The following is a 27174-nucleotide window of genomic DNA, read 5'->3' on the forward strand; positions in this document are numbered from 1 at the left end:
CCCCCCCCCCCCCCCCTTTTTTCCCCCCCATTCTTGCTATCACAAGCTAATAACTACTCTCTCTCTCCAAAAAAAAGCCATCAGACTGGTCATCCTCAACCGGCGGGCCCACCCCCCAACCCTTCAGCACCTCACCCAACCTCCATCAACAACAACACCCCAACAAGAAACTCGCCATGTCCTCTAACTCTCCGGGATCTTCTTCTCGACCACCAATACCATCATGGGGATCCTTATCCACGGACGTCGCCAACAATCACAACAGCGGCTCACGAAGGAACCCCACGCCCTTAGCTGCCCCAAACAGAACCAGTCATCACAGAAATGCCTCCTCCTCTGCAGGTGCCCTGCCAATTAGTTTGTCCCTGTCGGAAGACGAGCAGAGGAGTCCGCCTATGAATAGGATTACTACTCCTGGCTCGGCAGGGGCAGGGGCAGGGGCAGGGGATAGTCCGCTCTATGGCAAGATGGGTGTTGCTACTGGTGGCATGAAGAGGGATACAGCTGGGAAAGGGATGGGTTTTGGCTCCGGATCGGGACGACTTACTACTCACTCCTCCAACAACAAGGGTGAAAGCCACTTTGAAAGTCTTGGGGGGCAGAATCAGTACCAAAAAGAGAATGTGGGAAGTCCGATTGAGGCAGCGGACCTTTTGTATGAGTACTTCCCGTTGAGTTTGGATGATTGGTTAGTTCTTTCTTTCTCTTTTTCCATTTCTCTCTTTCTCTTTTCTCTTTTCCCTTTTCCTTTCCCTTTCCCTTTTTCTTTCCTTCTCTCCATTCTCTCAATACCCATCCTCGTTTGACCTCGTTCTCTTCTCTTCTCTTTTCTACCCTTCCCCATTACCGATACATCCACTTACTCCTCCCCACCCTCTCTCCTCTCCCATGTGTTCCCCTTCCTCTTTCCTCTCCCAGATGTTCCCGCCCCCCTATCCATCAGTACCTCAATTATATCCAGTCCAACACACACATACTAACAGTCCAAAAAATCGTAAAGGATGCCACCAGTAGACGCAGTCTACCGCCCCCACGTCGTACACCACACCATCGTCCCGCCCGAAATCAAGGCGCAACAAACGAATAGCAGGACAAAACGGTATTTTGCTGCTGAGTGAGTGAGTAAGTGAGTGAGTGAGTGAGTGAGAGAATGAATGAATGAATGAATATCTTCAGCGGCTGGTTGGTTGTTTTGTTTCCGTTTCTGTTTGTTTTGTTCATTTATGACAGATGATTTTTTCCTTTGTTTATATATACTTTTTTTAGGGTTTCGGGTTCGGGTCGTTTGTTAGTAGTTTCTGGGGTTTAGACATCTAGAAAGGAGTTTAGGAGTTTGGGCTTGGGTGCTTGGACTTGGGAGCTTAGGCTCGGGTTAGGATAGGATAGGATAAGGATAGGAGGGGATAGGAGGGAATAGGAGGGGATACCTTAGGTAGTAGGTAGGTCATCATCGTCATCATTGCAACAGCTGGAAAACTTTTTCGGAGGTTTATGGTTTTCCTTTTTGTTTGTACCTCAGAAATAGATACCTTACTATCCAGCTATACTACACTACCGCTCGAAAGTATGTGTGCAAGAAATACAACGATATATATATATTTATATATATATATATATGTTATCACATCACATCACAATCCATCAAGTTGCATCTCAATTCACATTTTCAATTGCTCAAGAAGAAAAAATTTTCAAGGAAAAAGGAAAAGAAAAGAGATAAAGAATGAATGAGGCGTGCATCAATCTAGTCTACATTCTACGTGAATGTATGCCTTGCCTTCGTCATTGCCCGCGTCCTTTGTACATACAAATTACCTTACTCGACAAGAGACGGATGAATGGGCCCTCTTTTACTTGGAATACGTCTTCAATTCTTTCCAGGTCAGTTCCATCCCATCCAGCATAAACACATAACGCAGGCTTTAATAATCCTTCGTCGTCGTCGTCTTGTTCTTTCTAGGTTCATGTTGTAATTCAGAAACGTTCGTGCAAGTGGCCTCGCATTCATTCATTCATTCATTCATCCATCTGGAATCTCTAGTCATCCATTATATAATGTAAATATAACCAGGTCAGTGACAGTCAACTCTTAATTCAAAATGAAAAATTGACAAAAGAAAAAAAAAAAAAAAAAAAAAAACACCATTCACAACACCAGTCAGTCATCGCAGTCAAATGTATCCAATTATACTTTCATTATTTGTTGTTGTTTTTTTGGTTTCTTTTTCTATATTTCGCTATACAAGTAATCAAAACCTTTGTTGTTCGTGGTTTCCATTGCGCACGATAGTATCTGCGGTCTGCCATCTCATATTCAGTCGTCAAATGGTGTCGTTCATCATCCAGAGTGCACGTTTGCATGCAGTGCAGAGACAGACAGAGACAAAAAAAAAAAAAAAGAAAAAAAAAAAAACACACGAGAGAGAGCCAAGAAACAGAAGAATCAAGAGAAATCGCTATAGAAACCAGAAGCCCTCAAAAAGTAAACGCTGGGTTTGATCCATATCCAGATACGACACAGCAGCACCTTTGACTTCTATAGTCCATTTCTATCCCAACTGCCAACACACATTGACAAGCCTAGATATAGTACATGGAGTTCCTAAGGTTGGGATGAACAGCCCCGGAGTTACCCCATCTTGCGAAATCATCGGTCTTGACGCTATCGTTTTCATCGAGGGCGTCAAAGAGCTCCTTCTGATGGATACGCGCCCGGTCGCACACCAAGTCGGCATAGTACGCAGGCGGGCAGATACTGACCGCCTTGGTGGCTCGTCCAAAGAGATAGCACATGTCATGCGTCAGCTGCTCCAGCGTGTCGGCCGCCTTGTTTCCATAGTCGGCCCTGAAGATCTCATCCACCAGAACCGTGTAGTGAGCCGAGCGCGCCGTGCCCTGGAGCGACGCGTGCGCCTGCAAAAAGAAGTCCCAGTAGCGGACGTTGGTCACGCCGCGGTCAACCACAGTACCCTCCTTGGGGCTCTTGGACTTGAAGTGAATATGCTTCGGGTCCGTTGGGAAGAAGCGCGTCTGGTGGCGCTTGACAGAGACAATCAGCGTAATACGCGGTAGCTTGCCAGCTGGATACACCAGCTTGCAGGCGGCGCGAACCAGAGGTAACTCGTCCTTAATGACCATCTGGAACTGTCCCTCGGAGACGCCATCGCGGAAAATCAGGATGTTCTCGGGGAGACTGCGGTTGTTTGCGGGATTGTTGCGCCATAGTTCCAGACGCGTCTTGAACTTGTCCGTAAACTGTGCCGTCATGGACTCCTGGCCGTGCGGGTTATTCCAAACCATTGCAGGCCATTGTCCAAGGTGTTGGTCGATGGTTGAGACCAGGCCAACAATACTGGGAGCCGATGCAGGCGATTGTCCAGCCGCTAGATTGGTCGGGTGGGTAACATCATAGCCCACCACCATCGTCTTCCCCTTGGCGAGTAGAGGAATGGGCGTCTTGATATTGTGATTCGTGCCGCCAAACTTGAGGTTGACCTTGAGGCCGACGTTGGCAAAATACCCCAGCTGCCCTCTAGTGCTAAGAAACTTTTCGGCTACACAGCAGACTGTATGAACGCCAAATGTGATATCGGCAGCCCGCTTTACCATATTGTAGATCGCAACATCCTTTCTGGGTAAAAGAACCACCACAAATTGGTGCGCGCTCATGAGTTCCTTCACTTTGGCAAAAAACTCTTTTTCGCTCCCCGGAACTGGAATGCTCATGCCCGGCGAGAACCTTTGGTTGATCGGGATGCCCGTTCTGTTCAGGAATTCGGCAAAAGCGCTCATAGCTTGCGGCACCCCTACGTTGTCCCTGAAACCCTTCAATTCCAAGTATGTCCACTTCTCAATCTTGCGTCCAGGTCTGGCCACCTTGACAAACTTCATCAACCACCCGCCGTCCTGCGGCTCTACCGTCTTGTTACCGCTGTACGTAAGCATCGGAGGCTTGAGCTCACGCCCGATAACGGTAATCAGTTCCTTGTCGATCGAAACCTTGAACTTGCCAAGCGTCAGGCTTTTATCAAGACCAAGTGTCTGTCTACCTTTCGTCACGATAGACTGAGCGTTCAGCGAAGGAGCTCTGCAAGCAAACCTGATCATGTTGTCCGCCTCGTTGGCATTCAACTTAGCCTTGACGGAACGGCCTTTGACCAGCGTACAGAACTCGGCCAAGACGTAAATCGCCTTTTCCTTGCTGCCAACGTTGACCAGAGGAAGCGAAGCATTGGCGGTTATTCCGTACCGTTGTTTATAGTAGTTCGCTACCGTGATGTACGCGTTGCTCGGCAGGCCGGGAGTCGGAGGAGGGGCAGCGCCATCCTTTGTCTCTCGCGCACGCAAGTAGAACTGAACAGAGGTCGGGCCGCCAACCTGGACACCCGGAATCCCGAACAATGGCGGATGTCGGACTTCTTTGCCATCCTTTTGCTTCCCCCTTTCGTCGCCACGGTTAGCAATGCCATTGAGCGTGCGGTAACCTTTTTTATAAACAATCTTTCCATCAACAAGGAATGGGGCATTCAACTCGACACGGCCCTTCGCCAGGACCTTGTGAACTCTGCGCATCTTGTCGTTGAGCTGATTTTTGGTTACTTCGTTCCAGGCATTGCATTTGTCCATTACGTCAAGTCCAAGTTCCTGAAACAGCTGTGCAAGTTTGATACCAGGACGGAAGACACCATGCGTGATGTTGGTATTGAGTAAAAGTCTTCCGGTAGCTGGACGGACGCTGGCAAAATATCCTCGCAAGATGACCAAAGGGGAGTCTTGGGGCCGCACTTGTTCAATGAGGTCATCGCCAATGGCAAAAAACCTTCCCCTTCCCACCACCGCAACATTGTCGTCGGCGCGGGCATGATGAGTCACGATGGTGTTGAGGGCATCGAGCTCAACATTGTACTTGGGAAAGTCTCCGTCGAGCTTGGGATCAAGTGTCGTGAGCTCGTTCAGCACCTTGCCGAAATCGCAGTTTTCGACACTCTCCTCCACCTTGACCACCCAAGTCTGGGGCTTGCTGGGCAGGTTTTGGTTGGAACTCGGCTCGGTCCACGTCACCTCAAAGATGCGGTTCTCGGGAACTTTGAGCTTGGTGGTCGTCACCAGGTGCACTTTGAAATCGCTGGCAATCGCCACGGATTTCACCTTGGCTTCGATCTGCTTGAGCAGTTTCCCGACCACCACCTCCACTTTCTTGGATGCGACCTCAGCTTCCTTTCCGAGCTTTTCCTCGGTGGCGGCAACTTTGATGGTGTACCTGTAAATGGCTGGTGATTTGATGTTGATTTTGAAATAGTTGGCCCAAAGCTTCACCTTCTCGCCCATGGTACCATGGCCAGGGCGAACCGGCAAGTTGTTGGCTTTCTCCTTCTCGCTGAGCGAAAGCTTGCTCATTGAAGTGACCAGATTGTCGCTGACATGCTTCTTGATCCAATCATCCTCGAGTTTGGTGATCTGGGCGTCAGGCTCGGGGGCACCGCGACCGTCAATTCCCCTGAAGTCATGTCAGCATCATGTTGAATGGTACAAAAATGGAGAGGCACCTACGTGTAGACATCCGGTGGAGGGGGTTCGTATCCTCCCGCGCCCTGTCCTCCGCCAAAGCCACCACGGCCGCCGCCACGGCCACCCCTTCCACCGCCGCCTTGGAAACCGCCGCCACGGCCTCCACGGTCACCGCCGCCACCGCCTTGGTAACCGCCTCCACGGCCTCCACGGTCACCACCGCCTTGGTAACCGCCTCCACGGCCTCCACGATCACCGCCGCCTTGATAACCACCTCCACGGCCTCCACGGTCACCGCCGCCGCCTTGGTAACCACCGCCACGGCCTCCACGGTCACCGCCGCCGCCGCCGCGACCACCGCCGCCACGACCTCCACGACCGCCACGATTGTCAGACATGACTGTTAAACTTGTAGTCTTGGTGGTAACAGATTGTCGAGTAGAGCAACAAAGCACGAGAGCTTATTCGGCTGGTTGGCTATTGTTCGGTTCGATTCGGTTCGGTTCGGTTGATGAGATGGTTGGTTGAGCAGAGAGGTAGGTAGGTAGGTAGGCAAGAGGATAGGTAAGGTAGGTTGTTTGTTTGTCGTGGATGGGGGTTTGCCAAGAGAGAAATACCACGGATCAATCGATGGTTTTCAAACTTGGACTTTTTTGTTAATAAGCCGCTACTTTGTCGCACTCCGGACGCAAAAAAAGAGTAATCGAGCGAAACGACTACTCCTCCAATGCGGGATTACTGGTAGGAGATGATGATGATGTTGTGATTGTCGATATCAGAAAATGATGATCGGTAGTAGGTCTCTAGAGCAAAACCGAAAAGAGAGAGAGCCAAGAAGAAGGTGTTGCCAAGGTTATGGATAACCAAAAAGCAAAAAGAAAAGATGTGCTACGCGGATCCGCGAGCAAAAAGACGATAAGGCTGACGATTGTAGGCAGACAGACTACTTAGTAGGTGTCAGGTAGAGAAAATGGGATGCCTTGTGGAAATTTTGCGAGAGGGTTGTTGTGGATGCGGTGTTCTATTTAACAGCACCGTTGAGCTGCAGGAGGAACGCGCCCGCTGTATGGAAGCTTTGAGCTTGTAGCTGCCCGATGGTTCAAGGTCTCCACATGAGTAGAAGGTACCCTTAGCACCAAAACCTGGAGCTAGCAGGTGGGAATGCGGGGAGTTTTTGTTAGTGGAAAGCGGCCAGCAGATGGGTCAGGTGTAGCGTGTACGGGCTGTAACGAGCTGATTAACAGCAGGCAATAATCAACAGCACGGCGTGTTGGCAAGGAAGTTGTGGTAGGACAACATCTGTTTACGGTGAGGGGGTGTGGAGTGCAGTGGAAGTGGTGAAGCCATTCACTGGGCGGGCGGGAGCTCCCACCAAAATTGGAGAGACAGGATGGAATGAATTGCCCCTCATTTTACTACAGTCGATACCCCTGTTTCTGCAAGTAATCCGGGCAGCCATTTTGGCTTGCACCACAAGGCGGTTTTGCATATGAGGGGGCAGACTCCACTCCATACTATTGCATAGTACATAGCTGATAAGAGCCTTTGATAGCTGATAAGGGGCTCTGATAGCCGGTAATAGCTTTGATAAGGGGCGACAAGGGTGCCGGAAACCCCTTGTCAGGACCCCTGTTAATTGCAAGTTTGTATGGCTGGCTGGCTGAACGGCTTGCAATTAGCAATTAGCAGGCATCTCCATAGTAAAATAATCTGGGCATGAGAATCCCTTGCATCACATAGTGATTTTGCATAATGGGGAGGTTGCAGATACAGGGGTATCGACTGTATCAGAGCCTCGTCGACCGTTTTGCGTCACTGTATCGCTGTTTTGACTGCTGCCGAAAGAAAGCAGGAAGCACCTCAGTGACTCGCAAACTGCAAACGAGCAGTGGGTTGGACTGAGCGGCGGGAAACAAGCAAACAGATTGGACAGATTGTCGGGCCGCCCGCAGGAAACATAGATGCCTATCAAGTGCGGCGACGTGGTTGATAGCGAATAGCCATTGTTTGTTGGTGGAGGGAAGCGGGATGCTATGGAGTTTTCGCCCCTCCCCCGAACCTATTGCAAGTGGATTAGGTGAGGGGGGTTGCTGCTCGTGAGGATCTGTTACTATTTTGCTTTGTAAACTATGGGACTGCTAACAGAGATGCACAGCAGAGTGCTGTTCAAAAGGCAAGTTGCAAACGACTGGACCGGACTCCGGTACATGCCAAGCTTTTCCACAAGCGTCACTGCGTCGGCGATGCTTGGTCAAACCACCAATGTGCAAAGAGCAATGACGAAGAATCATCATCCTCTTGTGCAACCGTAACAGGAACAGAGACTCGCCAGGTTGCTCAAATGAAGAACACCCCTCATTGATGACTCTTGCGTTATCGGTATGGTACATAGTACTCAAATCACTTCCTCAGTTAGATCTTCTACTATGTCAAGAGCAGTGATATGTATGCCCTTTGTCAACTGAAAACAACAGGAATCCAGCACTTTGTTCATTGCTTCCACTTCGTAAATGGCAAAAGAGCACTCAAACAAGCGACCAATGACGACTTGACAACATCATGTGCACGTCGGCAGGCAGGCAGGCAGACACGCGGGGTTCAACGAAGTGGAGGGAAGGCAGGAGAAATAAAAAAATTAAGAAAGGCAGCCCTCGCTGTGTTCAGAGAGCACCGGAGGGCGGAGGCGACTGATGACGACGAGGCCCACGATGAGGCCTACCGTACCTAGAGGTAGTTGCCATTGGTCATCATGACAAGGTCATCAGAGGAGGAACTGACCATCAAATAATCCTTTCACTCACGGCAAGGCCGCGAATCCAAGTATACTTCTTCAACAAGTTAAAGGAATTGATAGGCCCAACCGTAAGGCTGGACCGTGGACAAGTCACGGTCTGGCACAGATTTAGAAAGAACACTACCATAAGCTTGGGACAGCTCAAGAATACCCGACTGGCCCTTCGATTTTGCGTAACAGCGTCTATTTATGCCTTGTAATCACGGCCTCCATATTAGGTGTGAATGGCAATCGTAGGTATAAATTCGATAGGGCAGATAGGCGTTTGAATCGTAGTTGATATGAAAAAAAATCCTCTGTCGTCGAATCCAAAGCCCGCATCATCGAGCAATCACCGGATGAAACCCATACTGGCCCGGCCCCGTTTTTTTTTCTCCGTCCCACTTCCACTTCGTTCCGCTTCGGCTTCCGTCCCGCAGGGCACTCGTCCCGGTTCCGTGGGTTCGTGGGGTGATTCCCCGAGTCAAACAGTCAGGGAATCGCGTTAACGACCGAGTTCTCGACGTCATCCCCGGTTTCCCTTCTCCATTTGTTTCATCCGATCTTGTCCCTCCCGTTTCCGTTCGTTTCATCCAGCCAGTCATAATCCTCACGGTGTTTTGTTCCGTTTTCTTCTTCGTTTAACTTTGTTTTGTTTCGTTTCCTTACACTACTTAGAGGCGGACCCTCCAAAGGCCTTACACAGTAATTGCATCATTCCTTCCCGCTGTTTCGTTTTGATAGCCTCCTTCACCTTACCCATCGAATTGTTTATCTACGTACCCATAGAGTACCTACATACTTTGCCTCATCTACTATCTGATCTCGCCCCAGATCACGTTCCTCACTCACGAGCATTCTACGACATCCAAGTGCAATACAATTCTCAATATCATTTCGTCAAAAAAAAAAAAAAAAAGAAAAAGAAAAAAAAAAATTCTAAAAACAACACCGTTTACCAACCTAAGTTTTCCCTTCCCTCTCCTTGACACCTTCTCTTTCCTTCCCTTGCCTTGCATTCCCTAAACTACCGACCATAGCAATATAAGTACCTAAAAACATACACACAAAACTCCGGCGCTTTCCCCCATTCTTCCCATTCTTCCCAGCGCTTGCAGAACTTTTTGGAAAGGAAAAAAAAAAAAAGGAAAGGAAACATAATGAAGAAAAAAACAGAAACACCCAATTTGACAAAAACGTAAACGTAGCGTTTAGGGTATCAATACCAACGTATGCTCAGACAACAGCCAGCACAGCTCCCCTTGCTTCTAAAACTTCGTATTCGTGCAAAGAGCTGACTGGCTGCCGCCACACATTGGGATGGAATACACATTTGCGAGCCATGACGACAGAGTCAAAAATCTTACTGCCGCGCCGCCCACCATTAAATTACCTCAAGGGTGACATTTCCTTTTGAAAGCTTTTCCTCCACCTGGTCCTCCATGATTCGTTTAGTATGACGGTACAGAAGGGGAAAAAAGAAAAATAAAAGATATAAAAAGACATGGACAGGCAAAAAAAGGGATAAAGTGGAGTAGCGATGTTCAAGGGGCCAGATGACAGCAAATTTAATGACATGAACAAAGAGATGAAATCAATCAGATTCGCGCATGTTCTCAACTTTGCTAAAAGCAGAGGGGAAAAAGATGAAATGGCCGCCAAAAAATCAAGTCGTAATGAGTCCATGCCATAAACCCAGGCAGACATATATAAGCCAAAAACATTGGGGGAAAAACAAATCAATCACAGGAGGGCATCACCTGAAGCTAACACCCTCCTTCCTCCTTTTCCTCACAATCACTCATGCTCCCATACCCCGGATCATTCTCCATACCTATCACCGACCTGATAATCGACGAACACCTGCCAGTCATCTTTTGTCTCATCTTTCCATCTAGACCGACCTGTTCTCCCTGCGAACTTCCGACCCAAATCCTCAGCGCGCCTGCCAAGCGTTCCAGCGCACCGGAGCACTGCTCCCTACAGACCGCGTGCCTCTCCAGCAACTCCATCAGGCAGTAAGCCGCCGTACACGCCAGAAGCGACATGCCCTCGTGCTTGGACTGGTCCGTCCCACCGGGCAGGATCGAGTTGAGAAACGCGATCGCTTGCTTCGGCGGGTCGGGGAACTTTTGGACATGGGCGATGCGCATGGCGTATTGAAGGGCCATGAGGGCGTCATGATCAGGAACGATCTGAGCCATGGGGGAGTCGATAAGCGGGGGGACGCCACGGCCATACTCGGGGTGCTTGTCCGGGTTGAGGGAGGGGTCGGAGGCCTTGAGAGCGGCGGCGATGCTAACGCCGCGCTTCTCGGAGACGAGGACGGCGCGGGCCACAAGGGCACGCAGGTAGGCGTTGGAACCGATGGGGGCAATCTTGGCAGCGAGGGCAATTTCGTCAATGGTTTCCTGGGTGGCGTCGGTGATGCCGTCTTGGGCTCTGGCGAGGCTGGAGAGGAGGACGCGCTGGAGGATGGAGCTTGAGTACCACGCGGCGACGGCGTCCATGGGCGAACGAACGGCGGGGTCTTCGACGACGATGTTCATGCCGTCGGTTAGGTCTACCAGGTTGAAGGTCGTGGGGCGGTTGAAGGCGAGGTTGTGCGCTCTCTGCACGATGCTATTGTTGAGAACGTCATCACAGTCCTGCTCGAGAAGGGTGGCAAGATGCTCCGGGAGGACATCTTCAGGGCTAGTGGAAGTTCGCTGCAGGATCATGTTCAGTTGTCTGGCCTCATTCCATCTCGACCTCGCAATCTTGGCCGCAGGAAGGTTAGCAAGCGAAAATTTGCTGCTCAACTGCCAAAGCAAGACCCGAGTGTGAAGTGCCTTGAGCATCAAACGATGGGGAGTGTCGGGGAGGGTGCCCGAAGCGAGCAGCGTGAGAGTGAGACGGCTCCTATTGATCTCGACATCACCGCCGGCAAGCTGGGCATCCAACGCAATGGTCCAGGCCTTGACACGAGCGGCCTCTTGTTCCTCGCTGAGTCCCGTCATCCACAGATAAGTCCCTACACCAAACACATTGCGAAGGGTGAACTTGAGCGTCTTGAGCAACAACGCAGCAGCTTCGAGCAAAAAATTGTGTCGTGGCACCCAGACCGTTTGAATAGCCGTGAGCCAGGCTTGTCTCCTGACGTGAATTGGCGAGGCAAGCGAGGGCACGGCCTGAACCGCAGAATTGGGGCCTTTTGGCTTCTCCGACTTGGGCGCGTCGAAAAAGCTGTGGGGGAAAACTGTCCAAACGAGAAGAGCACCAAGAAAAAGAAGCTTGAGCTTGGCCATGATTTCAATGGCCGAAATGTAATATCCTCCAACGCTGAGGTGCGACGAGCGAATAAAGGATCCGATAAGCTGTAGCGGCAGAGCGTAGAGACCACGTCCCTCGGTCGTTTCGTTGCTGGCTTCTTGCTCCATGGCTGCCTCGACGAGCATCAGTCCGGCCAGCGAACCCACCATCATCTTTCCGAGATAAGGATTCCACCGCCCTTGCATCTGGTGTTGCTGTTGCTGTTGTTGTATTTGTTGTCTGCGAATGACGCCCGGATTGGCTACGAATCCCGGCTGTATGGCCGGTGGGCCCACCGGATACGGTCGTCCAGCGTTCATCTGTTGAGCCGTCAAGATGCGCTTCATGTCGTCGGGTATCGGGATTAGCCCCGGAGGATCTGGACCCCGAGGCGTTTGCATCGGGGTGCTCATGAACGCTGCAACGTCCTGAGGGTATTGAATGGGCGTAGGCGGGGCTTGCATAGGGTTGGTCATGCCGGTCATGGCACCGGCCATGAACAGCTTCTCGAATGCGGCGATTCGCGCATGCATGCTGTTGTTCTCCTCAATCAAGCGGTTATTTCGCTTCTCCAAATGCCGAATGTATTCCGTAGCTTTGCTCAAAACCTGGATATCTCACATGTCAGCAGCATGCCCCTAGAGCGTGCATGACGCAGGGTGGTGGAGGCTACATACCGTAGCTTTATTTAACTTGTGCGCCGGAGTCAATCCATGAAGTTCCTCCCTGTCTTCCGTCGTATCTTCTCCCCTAGCACTCTTTGACATAATTCTCAAGGCAGGCACGCTGTCCCTCAGCGCTGCAATCTTGTCATTCAAATTTGTCCTATACCTCTTCTCAATCATGTTATGCGCCGTCTTCTTTACTGGTTGGTGTCCATCCAAATCATCGTCATCGTCATCCTCGTCGACCTCGTCGGATGACTTTCGCTTTCTACTATTTGGCTTCGACGGCTCGAGGCCGTCTGGTGAGGATGCGGAACCCTTATCGTGGCCCATGCTGGCGTTGGAATCGGGACTGCCGGCGCTCTTGGGCGAGTGGTACTGGAGATGAGGCGGCATGGCGATGGTCTTGAGCCTCTCTTGCTGGGCTGGAGTCAGCTTGTGGCGAATGTTGGGGTTGATGTTGGTGCGAACGGAGATGGGCTCGGCCGATTGTTGCTGTGGCGAAGGAATGGAAAGGGCAGCGGCATAGATGCCGGGATCGATGCCAGCACCGGTCGTGTCGGGATAGAACTGGCCTTGCTGTTGCTGTCCCGGTTGCCCCTGTTGTTGGAGTCCCTGAGAGTTGAGACTGAAGTGGACAGGAAGGTCCCAGCTCTGGGGAATGTTCAGCCCGTGCGGTACCTGGCCGAAGTTGTTGAAGTCAGGGCCGGAATTAAACGGAGGAGAGTCCCGAAGGTCCCAGTTGGAGATGTTGTCTTGGTTAAAATCAAAGGCCTGCTGCTGCTGCTGTTGGTACTGCTGCTGAGGGCTGATGCCGTTACCATGGTAGGCATTGGGCTGCTGGTGATGGCCTATCGGGGGGGAGTGGTTCGGATACTGCCGAGTCGGCCCACCACCGGTTGAGGCTCTCGAAGTGTCGGCCAGGGAGGAGGGAATAGAGGTGGGATCGGAGCTGGTGACCGCGTCGTTAACATTAGCGTTCAGGGAGCCGTGGCGTGCGAGCGTGGGCTCGTCCAGCTGCAACGGGGTGCTGATGTCGAAGCTGTCCAGACCTCCTTGGAAGCGGCCGGGCGAGTCAGCATCGGGATCGGCCATTTTGGGTCGTTAAGATGCTGGTATTCGGTAGTAATGCTGGCTGATGCTGGATCTGATTGCTGTACCCCGAGACCCCCTCAGATCAGACGGATTTGTACAGTGATGGGCTGTTGCATGCAGGCGGGATGTGAATCGAGCCCTTCCGAGTCCCGTCCGTCCGTCCTTGCGTGGTATGTTTGGCAAGCAAGCCAGGCGCAAGGTATGGAAGCGGGTTGGCGCGTGCGCTCGGTTGTCGTCTCCGTCTCTTAGGTTGTTTCCGGCAATGGCCGATAATGATGAGCAATATCCGCCTCTTTTCCTTTGCCCTTTTCTGCGATTTTTTTTCCCCTTTGCAATTCGCGTTGCTGAGCGGGAAAAGTGCGGCTGTTCCTGCTTCCGGAATTGGAGATTGTGAATTTCCCTGATTGGAGACAAAACCAAAGCCAAGTACGTGCGTTGAAGCTGCGTTGAAAAGAAAAGAAAAAGCGACCCTTTCGTGTGCTGGTCCCGCTCCGCTATCTGCACGCACTGCACCGCAACTTTGCTTGCTGTCAGTGCCGCCCAAAATATGCAGCAAAAAGCAACAACCTCAACTGGAGAATAATACCCTTTTTTGTCGCACTGCGCACTGGAGACTTGGACAATGGCAGTCGTCGGTCTGCAAGTCAGTCTATAGTACGCATAGTATGCAGCACTATACTCTTTTACATCAACTTCAAGACCACGACAACAGCAACCTCGATGTTCCCTAAGGCGCGGTCTGACTTTCAAGCCCGAGTTTCGCTTTTCTTTCGTCAAGGACTAGAAAGTCGCGAATAGAGTGGGGTTGCCTCTACCTGGTTTTCCCTCCCTCTGTCACTTCTTTGGTTTCGTTTCCGAGTCTTCTCTCAACACTTTGTCCTTTTTCCCTGTTTCTTGGCTTCCCTCTGGCGAACAAGGTGGGCCAATGATGAAAGGTAGTAAGGGGTGATGTGGATGAACAAATGGATGGATGGATGAGTGGGTGTTCCGGGACGGGTCAGGCGCTCTGAGGGAGCTTGGACCGCGTCTCGGGGTTTCGAAAGTGAGATCCCCTCAGCTCGATACTAGTGTCTGCAACGATTGACTTTCACACAATGTGAGCGTCGGTCGGTCGGTCGGTCAGTCGGTCGGTCGGTTTGTTTGGCGTCTTGCTGGCTCACTCCAGTCTCACACGCTCTCTCTCCCGCGGCGTCGCAAATGTCGAATTGTTTGAGTGAGCTGATGCGCGGAAGGAAAGTGGTGTCGGGGGTGGAAGGGGCGATGGGGTTACGGGTGGGACGATTTAAGACAGAATCGTATGATGATCATGGAAGGGACTGACCGGCTGGAGCCGAGCCCAAGTGAGGAATTCGGGCGGGCACAAGGCTTATGTAACCACTTGGAATCTCCACAATTTACGCCCAGAACTTCAGTGTCACTTGTCTGTCTCCCACGGAAAGACGAGACAGGGAAGGAAACAGGAACGCCCGGGGCAGGAAAGGGCTCCAACGCAGCCGGGGACGGGGGCGCCAAGACTCGGGACACGTGCAACCAACCGACGACCTTTTGTCACTGAGTGGGTCTCCACAAAAGTCCACTCCACACGGGATGAGGCCCGGAACCAAGACAGGTAACCAATCATTGTCAGCCAAAGCAACGAAAGAACCCACTTGCGTATCGATAGAGAGCTGAAAAGGGTTAAGTTCCAATAGCCTTTTTTTGGGACTTAGCTTTTTAGCGCCTTTTTGATTCGAGAAGTTATCAACTTGTTCGCCAGCCGGTGGCACAAGCAAACATCGTCCATTGTCTCTAGGTAGTCAATGTCTCACTCTCTCGCTAAACTAGCAGCAAGAGGTGCGGCAACTAAACGATCCTGGAATTGGTCAAATTCGATTCGTGAACGGTGAGGAGGATGCTGGGGGGGTGGAGGGGACAGATCTGGGTAGACGAAAAGTTAGCTTTGCGGTCGAATCCTTCTGCATCGCCTCTTTTCTTTTTTCCTGTTTTCTTGTTCGATGCCAGGTGAGTGTTGAATGCACAGGCTGGCGTCGTGACGGGTGCGCACTGTGGGTCAAGCGCATCGCAGCAGACGCTTTACACTAAAGACTTGGCTATATTTGCCGAAAACAGGCTAGCTCGGTTGTTCCTGCACCGAACAGCCTTGACCTTGACTTTGGCATTGTGACTTGTGAAGAGGACGGGAGCCGGTGGACAACATGTGGAAGCAGTGCACAATCATCACACGAATTATGGCCATCACCGCCTTCCGCGGAACTTCGCCCGCGGATGTGTCTCTAGAAGACGGGAGGCGGGTCGATCGATGGAAGACCTAACGGATGATCGAGGGACCGGTTCACGACGATCTACCTCCCCTGCTTCTTCCATCTCATGGTTCCTGCTTTTCGACGCCGTTGGTCCGCAACCCAGGAACCGGATGGTATGGTCCGGACGTATTGTCCCAAGAGAGATTGGTATTGTATGGTAATTCACAAACTGCGCCTTGACTGTAAAGGGCGGACAAGCTCTATCCAAGCGCCGGAACAAATGGAGTTGGTGCAAGGAAACCTATCTTGTACCGAAATATATCGTATTCATCACTGCCGGTGCTGCTGTCGGTAATCTGGAATAACCATTTCCCATCCCAATTCATCCCAATCCGCTATCCATTCCCATCCAATTTCAGAGCACGATGTCTATGCGGTGAGATTACCCATCTCATCTATCATATTTCTTCAGCCACAGACTACAGAAGCACCTCGGCTTTTCCAAAAACACTTAGATCCAATCTCGGGGAATTCTTGGGAAAGAAATAAGTTTATGACAGGGTTTGCCGAAGCTATCAACGACAGTTATCAAATTCACCGGGCACCGTCATAGCATCCTACTAGCATATCTGACATAGCATCCCCAAATATCACAAACTCGCAATTCGCAGTGACACATCAGTGACACACCAGAAAAGGGGGTTCATAATGTAGTGTAGGTTTGTTGAGCTCTTTCGGGGTCTCTCAACTCTCGACTCTGTCCGCCCTTTCGTTAAGACTCGCACGTTGTCGCCGGTTGGGCCGTCCAAAAGGGGGGCAAACCTTAAATTGGAGAGTACGCCGGTAGGTAGGGTGGCAAAAACTTCAACCAAGACATCCATGACAACCGAGAACCTAACCCCCAGACCGACAAAACCTGAATGTCTCGTGCAACACCACTGCAGTACATACCTCATGTATTCGCGAAGTCTACGCGAATCTTTGCGACTCCGCTTCTACACTACACTTATTGAACGTAATAATTTCGGGGCTGAAGCGAGAACGGCGTAAACAATTCTCTTCGGTAACTCGAGGCGAAAAAAAAACCCCACGTGTTAGTGCATAAGAATTATGTAAGAAGCCGCGACCCGACTGGATTCAAGTTGTCTCGGCAGCGCACGCACTCATACGTACGCCCGCCTGCCAGGGCCACCACCAATTTTTCATAATATTTGGAAGACGGAATCGCAACCGGCTGGGTGTACCCTTCTCTTGTTCTCTCGGATTGTCTGTTTTCGGTCGAGCTGAGTGAAGAAAACGAGCAGGGGCTTCCAATCAGCTTGACAGGTCCCGCGGGGCTTGTCATTGTTCAGCTGTTATAGCCATTCAACAACACATCAAGAGGAAAGCACAGCTAGCTGAGAGCTGAATGGTGGGCGATTTACTACAGTACCAGCAGAAGACGTCAGATTCCTTCGTCGTCGTTGAACCTTTGTCATCGAGCTGAGGTATGTACGTACATATGCATTTTGTCTCCCCGGCCCGAAACTGCAATATGTCAGGAGTGTGTGCATCCCGCATTCATGTCCCCGGACTAAGTTCCCCTTCTTGTTGGTTTTCCAAGTCTGGATCTTCGGACAAGGCTACCTTGGGCACTTCTACAAAAATTTCAATAACAAGATGTATGTACTGTAATTTGAGCTGCTGCCGGGCGCTGTGCTTGCTGCGATGATATATGACCCCCGATTCTCTTCTGGTATACATGAATAAGGTACCTGCACCAGGATACATGCCTGAATTTGATCCCAATCCGCAGACACGGTCGCTCAAGTCCCCGAGTTTTGTGTTGTTGGCTCCAAAGACGGAAGTCACGCTCTGCATTGATTCAGTCAACGCTTCCCGTCACTGAAACGAATCTTGGCGGTGCCCCATAATATCTGAATCACATGTAATTAGGTCCTTCCAATGGGAATCGTGGGATTCCAATCCGGCCGGTGCATCTATGCTTCCTTCTTTCCGTCCCTTCTTTCCGTCCCTTGAACTCCACAGGTCAGGTTGTTTATTGTTCCTTCCATGCCTGTCTCTCTTCTGGAACTGAGACTGGCATCCCGGGAGGCAACAAGGTTGTTCCCCTTCCCGAAAACTGACTTGGGTTGGGGAATGTTTTGAACCTGGAGCAAGAAGATACCTCGAATCTAATGTTTTGAAACAATTTCCAAACTTCTTGAACATCAACTCCTCCAACTATCTTCTTTTTTTTTTCAACTTGAAATATGTACATGCTGCGATGCTGTGTACGATTGATTTGTTTCATGCATCTGTTCTTAGTTGCAAGTGGTCAGCTGTACCTGCGGAAGCTGTCTTTTACTTAGATACCGTATATAGAAACTCGCGAATTGCGCAATAATTCGAATTTTGCAGTAGGTACCTATGCTTGCATATTCTGCATGGCTTAGGGAGCGCCGCGTTCTTGCCCTCACCCCTTGGAGTATGCTTTGAGGATGGGGGTTCTAGATCCTATATGCATGCATTATTGTTGGAGCGATGGAAAAGGATTCTTTCACTGACATATGTAGGAGGGTTGGGTATCTTCTACATATACACTACCTCGCTTCCGGATTTCGTCCCATGTATGCAGGATTCGATCTGGGTCAGGTAACTTCTTGTTTCATTTTGGATGTATATCTTGGGACCCATGACCGTTGTTGACCTTTGTGTACGAAGCCATGCATCAGGTGGCCGGTTCAGCACGGATAGGATGCGGTTTAGCTAAGCCCAAACGGTGGTTCCATCAGCTGGCGAGAGGTAAGGACTGATGAGAGGACTGGAGTCTGGTCATCTTCCATCTATTCACGCATATGTTGGGAGGGAAATTAGGTTGGTACGGACCGTTCCCTCTGGTATGGCACGGCACCTGGTGGCAGAGACCAACAACTTGTGGATGTGGATGTAGCTAGAGAGGAACTCAAGAAGTACAAGAAAGCCAGGGAAGTGAAACTTTTATCCAAGTGTCCCCCACCAAAAGTCTTACTGGGCGTCAGCATGCCGCGATGCGATACAAGGGACTTCGTGCGAGATAAAAATAGTAAGTGCCGTGGAGTTTGCGGAAACGAAGTGCAGATGATGGGTTGGGGTACATTTACGCTATATGACTACTACAACTTTTGAAACTTGAAGCTGCCGTTGTCAGTAGTGTATACCTACCTTCGTTATCGGCCCAATTCCGTGGCTAGAAGTACCTCCGGCGGGAATTCGGGGACTGGAATCGATTGATATGCCACCCGCCCCGTCGAAAAGTCCGGTGGTAGCAGGGGCTCATATGGACAGTCCCTAGGGTAAGGTGACTTAAGTTGGCTCCGTCTCGCAGGCTTGACTGTGCAGATGCAGCAGTGTTGACCGTTTACAACAGGACTTGAATGACTGCACTCTTCAAGACATTATATACCGAAGGAGAGGGCAGCAAACCTCGCAAACGTAACCAAGTGAGTAGAAGTGAACCAAGATGGTGCAGAATGCTTGATTGTTGCTTTGGTTGGAAGGAAAAGATATAAGAGTCATGCCGGAAACTCCAGGGCGGGGTGCACCTTCCACACGTACCTACCTACGGAGGTACGTGACTTCATGATCCCGTTCCAGAAGGCCTCCAACTTGCCGGAACCCGGTCCAATATCACTCACTTCTCGAAACAATGTCAGTGTCATCCCTAATTCAAGTGATTTGGGCAATCGACATCATTCCCTACTTCATCAACGCTACAATACTTCATCATCTCCTATTTTCTTCCGAAGCGTCGTCCTTCATCTTGCAATGATCTTCGTTAGGCGACATCAATCACTACACCTATTCACCATCACGGATGACATCACAACTGATGGACACATAGGTGAAGTGTAAAACCCAGGTATCAAATTAACTTTTTCCATCAAGGAAAACAACCAGAGAAGAATTGGTATATCGGTTATGTGTATGTACAACCCATCGAAGAGAAAGACAAAGAGAAGGGAAACAAAAAAAGGGTAAAAAAGAAGATCCTGCTTTATCATCACCATCACCATCACCATCACCATCGCCATCACCATCACCATCACCGTCCATGCCATCCATCCATCATGCCACTTATACCTTATCCATCACCCATCCATGTTTTTTACCCCCAATCTTTCCGCCCAATGCTACCATCCATCCATCCATCCTAAAGATATCAATCCCAAATTCCAGTACCATGCAATTTTTTTTCTTCTTTTTTTTTTCGCTCCACATCCCCTTTTTATCCCACACCTACCAAATCTCCTCTTCACTCCTCACCATCTCCACCGTCGGCGTCTTGGGCTCAAACTTCTTCATCCTCTTCCTATCCGCCTTGGTCACCAACGACGGGGTAATCGGCACCACCGGCGAAAAGGGTTGGTACGGACTATACGGCACGGGCGCGCCCGTCCACGGCGTTCTGAGGCCAGCAGTGCCCGGACTCAGAGGGCCCGGCACTTGGCGGGTAAATACCGTCTGTTTGGTTGTCTGCGACCCGCTGGTGGGGCTAGCGAGGGAAGGCTCGTAAGCGCGGAGGGGCAGAGCGCCGCCGGCGCGGACGGCAGAGGAGGAGGCGGAGGCGTTCCCGCTTAGAGAGTTGAGAGGAGCGGGAGCGTTGGGGCGGAGAGTGCTGGATTTTCCAGTTGAGGAGGCGCCAGAGCGGGAAGAGGAGAAGGAAGCACCGGGTTTGGGAGACGCGGGGAGAGTGCGGGTTGAGTCGAGAGAGGGGAAGCGGTTGGCGCCGGGGCGAGGGGAGGAGGGGAGGCCGACGGTGCCGGAGGAGACGAGACCCGAGGTGGACCGGTCGGAGACGGCAGAGGGCGGGTCGGCGAGGTAGGCGTCGCCCGTGAGGGAAGAGGCGTTGGAGGCTGCTGAGGGGTCGCGGATGTGCGAGGGAAGACGCTCGTCTGGGCGAGCTCCTTCGCGCTCGCCGTGATTTGCAGGATGGTGGAGGGCGACGTCGATGCGTTGGTCGATGGACTGAATGCTTACGGGGGAGATGTCGGGGCTGGGGTATTGAGCCTGTTGACGGCGGAAGGGGAGCACGTCCGAGGGGATGGGAGGTGGCTTGGCCGGGGCGTAGTGACGCGGAGGGATCGAGTTCATCTCTTGCCCGTCGACGTCCGGGTGGTAGCCGCGGGGGAAAGTGCCGGACATCGGGGTCATGATGGGCGAGGAGATGGAGAGGCCTTGGGGCGCCTTGTTCTTCTTGGGGGATTTGAGAAAGTTGAGGAAAGAGGCGCCGCGGGATTGCTTCTCCTCCTTTTCCTTGGAAAGGTTGAGATTGGAAGGCTTGTTTTTGCGGACAGTTCCTGGTGTTGCTGAGGCTTGTTGATGCGGTTGCTGGGAAGCAAATGATGACACCGAGGGTCTTGGTAGGTTTGGTGGTATGTACTGCCTCCCCTCTGCCTTTGCCTCCTCTTGCTCCATCACATGCCTGTACATCTCTTCTAGCTGTTGTTGCGCCATGGCTCTGTCGTGTTGGATCACCGTCTGGTCGACTGAAAGATCGTAACCGGATGCGAGAACCGTCGAGGTTGGTGACCCAGCAGAGATGACTGAGTGTGATCTGCTGGCGCTAAGTGGTGATTCTCTGAATCCCCAGTTCCTGTATGGGCTCGGTGGGATTTGCAGCGTAGGAAGTGGTGGCGGGACTTGTCCGTACTCTTGCTGCTGGAGGAAGTGCTCTCCGAGTTCTTGTTGATGGAACTGTGCAAGTGTCTGTTTAAACTCCTCCTCGGATTGCTGAAGATATGCCGGGAGAGGGTTGAAGTCGAGGTACTTGTCTTCTTCCGGAAGGTCGGCGTTGATCAAAGCTTGACGCCGTCCTTTGGAAAGCACAAGAAGAAGGGTGGCGACAATGACCAATGATACCGCGTACGAACCAACAATGCCGCCAATCTGTGCTGGGAGATAGGCCGGGTCACGGATAGCACCTCGTGACAATGGGGGGCCGTCTTCTGGTGCCGGAGCGGGATCCCAATCGATGTTCAATGGGTTGTTGTTGCCTCTCGGAGACAAGTTAGGCTGAGGTAAAGGAATGGCGAGGCAGAGATGAGGCCAAGTGAGAACGAGTGATGTGGCCAGGAGTGACAAGACCCAGGCCGAGTTATACTTGATGTTGTTTCTGCTGATGAAAGTCCTGATACCAAGGGGCATGATGATATGAGGCCGGATACCGGGGAGTATAGTTCCTTTCTGAGCTGCTGGCCTTTTTGGGAACCGTCGATCCCTCAGGCAGAGTATCCGCTAGAGTGAAACGCAATGTGATATGGACCAGCACAGCATCCGCATGAACAGGAGGTCAATGGGAGGAGGGGCGTCGAGGCAAACGTCTGGGTATATACTGTGGTAGCGGCTGTTGACACAATCCGGGTTGGAAGGGTCGTGAAGCATGTGTCGAGTAGACGAGCACTTTGGTCAGTTTAGGAGCGGATTGGCCACTGGCGTAGGGGCCGGATTCAGGCACCTCTTCCACTTGCATTCTCACTCGTGATTCCCGCATGATGACCGTCAAAAATAGCTTTGGATGGAGGCCCCAAAGAGAGAGAGAATCGGTCATGTTGATTGGGGTCTTGGTGAGCACAAGAAGTGGTGCTACGCTTGTATGAGACGTGATTGGTCGGGTGGACTTGACAGCACCGGAGGGCGAGCGGCAAGGGACTCGACGCGATTGGCTGGCACATGGTGACCACGCCGGTGAGGTCGTCTATCTCCGCCTCCACCCCGTTGTTGACCCCTGGCGATTGGTGCCGCTCCCGCGTCCCGTCCTTGGCCTTTGTTTCTCTTTTGGATTTTGATCTGTCTTGTCCCTGGACCCCATTCTGTGAAAAATAAACTCTTCCAAACCCACCGCCTTTTCCCAGCACGGAAACTCGTGCATGGCTAGCCTTGACAGGCCCTCCAACGATGAGGCGTACCTTGCAGTGTTCGAGCCTCGTTACCGCCGCGATGGGTCCAGAACTTGGGATGGTTACCAGTGACGGCAATTGGACTGAGAAAGTCACAGTGATGGGCACATGTGATCAAAGTCACGACACCACTAGTGAAAGGAGCAGCCGATGGTTTTTGATAAAAGGAGCGCTCTATCCACCATGCTATCGCCTTGGGTTTGGTCACTTTGACTAACAATCACACAGCAGCAAGTGAAGATCACTATTTCACGTCAGCCGCATGTGCTGATGCCATTTGTTGGTTAAATCTGGCACTAGGCTCCGAACTGATCCTGATCAATAGCACAATCCCGTCAGCTATATCACGGAGGCCATGTCCATTGAGCTTGATATCTTAGACGCCCGGATTGCTTTCAACAAACAAAGCCGAGAAGTAAGGAGTTCATGCTGTCAACGTGAGTATACCTCGGGCTCCATGCCGCCTCTTTGGCCATGATGTTCGGTGGAATAGAGTTTAGACCACGTCCGTCATGGCCGAGAGAGTCGGGAGGCTCTGAACCGGGGATGAGGGGTTAGGCTTTGCGATCGTATTTCGCGATACTTAAGAGGGTCGATATGAGATGTTGGAATGCAATGCAACGGTCCGACACCTGACAAGGTCTGCTTGATCCATGGTGATTGCCAACGGGGTCCTGGGCAATTGAGGGGTTTGAAAAATATCGGTCAATTGAAATGATGAGAGGGTGGGTGAAGGTGTATGACGGCTCTCTCGCGCAGAGAGTTGGACCTTTTGGTTCAATATGTGGCCGTCTGGAGAGTTGGCTCTGTGGATGAATTTGGAAATTGAAAAAGTCTAGAGTGCTTGGCGTCTTGTTTGGCGGCGACAGCGATTCGAGTGTCAGGCCATGCTAGGTAGGGGTTAGGGTTATCTGCGAGATGCAATGATCAAACTGGACCTCCAACAAGTCACATGCTTTCGTGCAGCGATAGTGGAGCCAGGCACCTTGACGGCGCGACCCGCTTCAGTTGTCGTTCGCGAATTCCACTTGACAATCGCCGGCAACAAACTGCAATGAACCTGTACAGGCACAGCAACTAGCCCGAATTTTGCAGATTTCGAGCTGCTGGGCTCCAATGCCGGTCCAATCACCATACAATATTTGCTCAATCTCGCTGCTCTTGCAGTCCCTTCCTCGCTCCCCATGTCTCCTCCCTCCGCGCCGCCAAAACACTCCATCCTCGACAGCTTAAACAATGCCCAGGCACGCGCCGTGACTTCGGATGCTGCCACTGTCGCTATATTAGCCGGCCCAGGCAGCGGAAAGACACACACCCTTACCTCCCGAGTGGTCTGGTTGGTGGACCATGTCGGCTACCAACCACAAGATGTCGTTGTCGCGACATTCACCGTCAAGGCTGCTCGGGAAATGAAGGAGCGCATTGGAAAGGCTCTGGGAAACGGCCGCGAAAACAAGATCATTCTGGGCACATTCCACAGCATTGCTCGACGCTACCTTGCCGCATACGGCCGCCACATTGGACTGAGCGAAAAGTTCAGCATTGCCGACGATAACGACTCGAGATCCATCATCACGAGAATATCCAAAAGGCTACAACTGGGTCTCGATCCGCCAATGGCAAAGGCCTGGATAAGCAAGAAGAAAGCCAAGGGAATGGAACCCAGTCCTTCCTCTTTGCCCCAACCGCCAAAGAAGCAGCCGGTACAACAAGGTCAGCGGGATCTGGAGGTATGCTATACCGAGTACCAGACCCACTTGGAACGATCAAACTTGCTAGACTATGACGATCTGCTGGTCCGGTGCGTGGAACTTCTTCGCAAGTTCCCATCTTGTGTGTCTAATATACAGACGGTCCTGATCGACGAATACCAGGACACGAACGGCGTGCAATACGAGCTTATGCGACTGCTTGCCCAAAAGCATCAGAGAATCACAATTGTCGGCGACCCAGATCAGAGTATCTACGGATGGCGCTCGGCCGAGATCAAGAACTTATGGAGACTTCTCCGCGATTATCCGAAAACCGACGAGATTTCGCTCGAAGAGAACTACCGCTCGTCCCAAGCCATCCTCGACTTATCACTGCTAGTGATTCAGCAGGATAAGAAAAGATATCAAAAGGTGTTGAAACCTGTCCATGACAGAGGCTCCCGTCCAGTCTTGCGCAAACTCAAGAACGCTTCAACCGAAGCAGAGTGGATCGTCGCCGAGATACGCCGTGCGCTTCTCATGTCGGGGTCAATGTTGACCCATAACGATGTGGCTATTCTTCTGCGGTCAGCATCGCTGTCAAGGCACGTCGAAAGTGCCCTCGGCAAAGCAGGAATTCCTTACCGTATGGTTGGCGGTTTCAAATTTTACGAGCGTTCAGAGATCAAGACTATTCTTGATTATCTACGAGTTATCCATCAGCCCGACAACAATGATGCGCTTGGCAGGATCATGAACGTTCCCAAGAGAGGCATAGGCGACGGCACTATCAAGAACCTTATCGAAGAAGCAGAGAAGTCATCTTTCAGTCTTTTTAGTCTCCTTGTCAAGCACTGCCGGGGAGACCGAACTGCCAAGACCAAGATCACCAAGCATGCCGAACAGAAAATTAGTGGCGAACTGATTCGCATGTTGAATGGGATACGGAAGAAGATGGAAGAGGCAGCAGAGAGCAACCCGTTTGGCCTGGTCGATTTGATTGAGCATTTGCTAACAGCCTTGAACTTCCAAAATTACCTTCAAGTTACATATCCTGATGACCACGAGCAAAGATGGGCCAACGTCCAGGAGTTCATTAGTCTTGCCAATGACTTTGTGCAAGACCTACACAGGTCTGGCGAGGATGCTCTTCCAGAAATCGAGGGGCTTGAACAGTCAAAGGAAGAGGAAGTTCTCCCGCAATTCTTGGCCAACGTATCACTCGCCTCTGACGCTCAAAAGGGAGAAGAGGGCCAAGAGAGTAAGCCACTGGTTACTATCTCGACTATTCACGCTGCCAAAGGTCTTGAATGGCCTATCGTCTTCATACCAGCAGTCTACAATGGCTCTATCCCGCATATGCGGTCCGAAGACGGAGATGAAGAGCGAAGATTGCTATACGTCGCCATGACACGAGCTCAATCCTTGCTATACCTCAGCTATCCGGTGTATAACAGTCCAGGGAGTAGCGAACGTACCGAACTGTCTTCGTTTGTGTCTCCCATCGCCAATTCCTTTGCAAAGAAGGGCCCTACTTTCGAACGGCCACTCATGACCCATATCGCCAAGGTGCTCCAACGCGGGCTACCTTCCGAAAAGGAGATCTTCAAGGGGATCCCCAGCATGTCCCATACCGAGGATAATATGTATCCCATCGACCCAGACGAGGCTTTCCAGGAAAGTGGGCATGGCTTCGACTCTTCGAGATCAAAACGTCCCAAGCTCTACAACCCAGTGGCGATATCAACTGGAGACGGCCATGAAGAGCCTCAATGGGCAAAGCCACACGCTACCACAATGGACCAAGCCTCAACCTTCACCATGGCTTCCCTCCCTGGCTTTGTCAACGCAGCCGTCCATCAAGCAGCTATCACCGCAGCGGCCAACGCCAGCGCCGCTGCCGCCCTGGAAGCCAGAGCCAACAAGGCCTCAGCTTCATCAGGCATAAAGCGAGGTACGAACAAGCGACCAGCCGACCAAAAAAGCATTCTCGGATTTGTTAAGTCCAATTTCGAGCCCGGCACCGGCTCCGGTTCATCTATCACTTCCGCCTCTACCACCACCAACCGTCCCTCTGTACCAACTCCCCGTCTCCCGCAACCGGCCTTATCCCGCCACCCATCCCTCCCCTCAAACCACAATCACAGCCCCTCAACCCGCACCTTCACCGGCGCTAGCGGCCTCCAAAGGGCTCAAAGCCACCCCTCCAAACCCTCTGTCCCCACCGTCACCGCAGGTATAGCCCCTGAACTTGCCTCCCATAGGTTAGGAAGCAGTCGTGGTCTGAATTTCAACGTTACTCGTCCTCCTTCTCTACAACCACCCAAAGATTCCTCTTCTGTGTCTTCGTTTCACTATAAAAAGCAATATGTCTGTTTTTCGAGCTCGCCCACGAGGCCTGAACCCGACGATGGCATATCAGCTCCCCCAAAACCAGCGAGAGGAGGAGACGAAGACGAAGCGGAGGAAAACGAACAACCGCCTACTCCTACGAGACCGGCGGGAAGTTTGCATGTTACTACTTGCCATAATGTCTTGCCGACGGGGTTGGGTGGGTATCCTGGCAAACGGAAAGCGGGAGGAGGGGCGGCGGGCGTGGTGAGGAAGCCGGTGGGGTTGGCGAGGTTGGGTGGAACGGAGGGGATGGGGGCGATCAAACCGATGGAGAGGTTGATGAAGCCTTTTAAGCCTTTGACTATGAATCGGGCTGGAGGTTCAGGGGTTGGTGGTGAGAGTGGAAGGGGAAGTGGGAGTGGGAATGCGATGGGGAGACCGGGGTCGCAGAGGCCTGGGATGGGGAGGTGAGGTTGTGAGGTTTGGAGGATCTAAGGGTTAAAGTGTAGATGGTGTTGTAACGAAGCATTGTTAGGCGTTGTGCCCATTGCGATGGTGCAAGGTGTTTGACGCCAAGAGAAAAAAAAAATTACAAAAGTTAGCCTCCTTAGGGCAAGAGTACCTCTATCATTTGTGTCGGTCGTTGTTGGCCGGTCG

The 27174-nt window shown here is 51.6% G+C and overlaps 4 protein-coding genes across 4 annotated transcripts in view; 1 reads left to right on the forward strand and 3 right to left on the reverse strand.

The window, feature by feature from the left end:
• Positions 1-1118, forward strand: part of NEUTE1DRAFT_124387 (uncharacterized protein) — a gene marked incomplete at both ends in the record, with an annotated part of 3695 nt that extends 2577 nt beyond the window's left edge. The window contains 2 exons of the mRNA XM_009855744.1: positions 85-688; positions 1001-1118. Coding sequence (XP_009854046.1) covers positions 85-688; positions 1001-1118 — 722 coding nt within the window. The remainder of the gene's footprint in view (positions 1-84; positions 689-1000) is intronic.
• Positions 1119-2533: 1415 nt separating this feature from the next.
• Positions 2534-5399, reverse strand: NEUTE1DRAFT_68361 (post-transcriptional gene silencing protein QDE-2; the record flags this gene model as incomplete). Its single annotated transcript, XM_009855745.1, has 1 exon — positions 2534-5399. A coding segment is annotated over one exon (2819 nt), but the record flags the coding sequence as incomplete, so codon positions are not given.
• Positions 5400-9763: 4364 nt separating this feature from the next.
• On the reverse strand, positions 9764-13332 carry NEUTE1DRAFT_131690 (uncharacterized protein; the record flags this gene model as incomplete). Its single annotated transcript, XM_009855746.1, has 2 exons — positions 9764-12180; positions 12250-13332. The coding sequence occupies 2 exons, from the start codon at positions 13330-13332 to the stop codon at positions 10048-10050; spliced, it is 3216 nt and encodes a 1071-aa protein (XP_009854048.1).
• A 6277-nt stretch (positions 13333-19609) lies between these two features.
• NEUTE1DRAFT_87053 (uncharacterized protein) lies at positions 19610-21856 on the reverse strand (the record flags this gene model as incomplete). The annotated part of the gene is made up of 1 exon (XM_009855747.1): positions 19610-21856. The coding sequence occupies one exon, from the start codon at positions 21738-21740 to the stop codon at positions 19833-19835; it is 1908 nt and encodes a 635-aa protein (XP_009854049.1).
• Between the last annotated feature and the right edge of the window lie 5318 nt (positions 21857-27174).

This window comes from Neurospora tetrasperma (genome assembly GCF_000213175.1).
Source record: "Neurospora tetrasperma FGSC 2508 unplaced genomic scaffold NEUTE1scaffold_6, whole genome shotgun sequence".
Taxonomy (NCBI): Eukaryota; Fungi; Ascomycota; class Sordariomycetes; order Sordariales; family Sordariaceae; genus Neurospora; species Neurospora tetrasperma.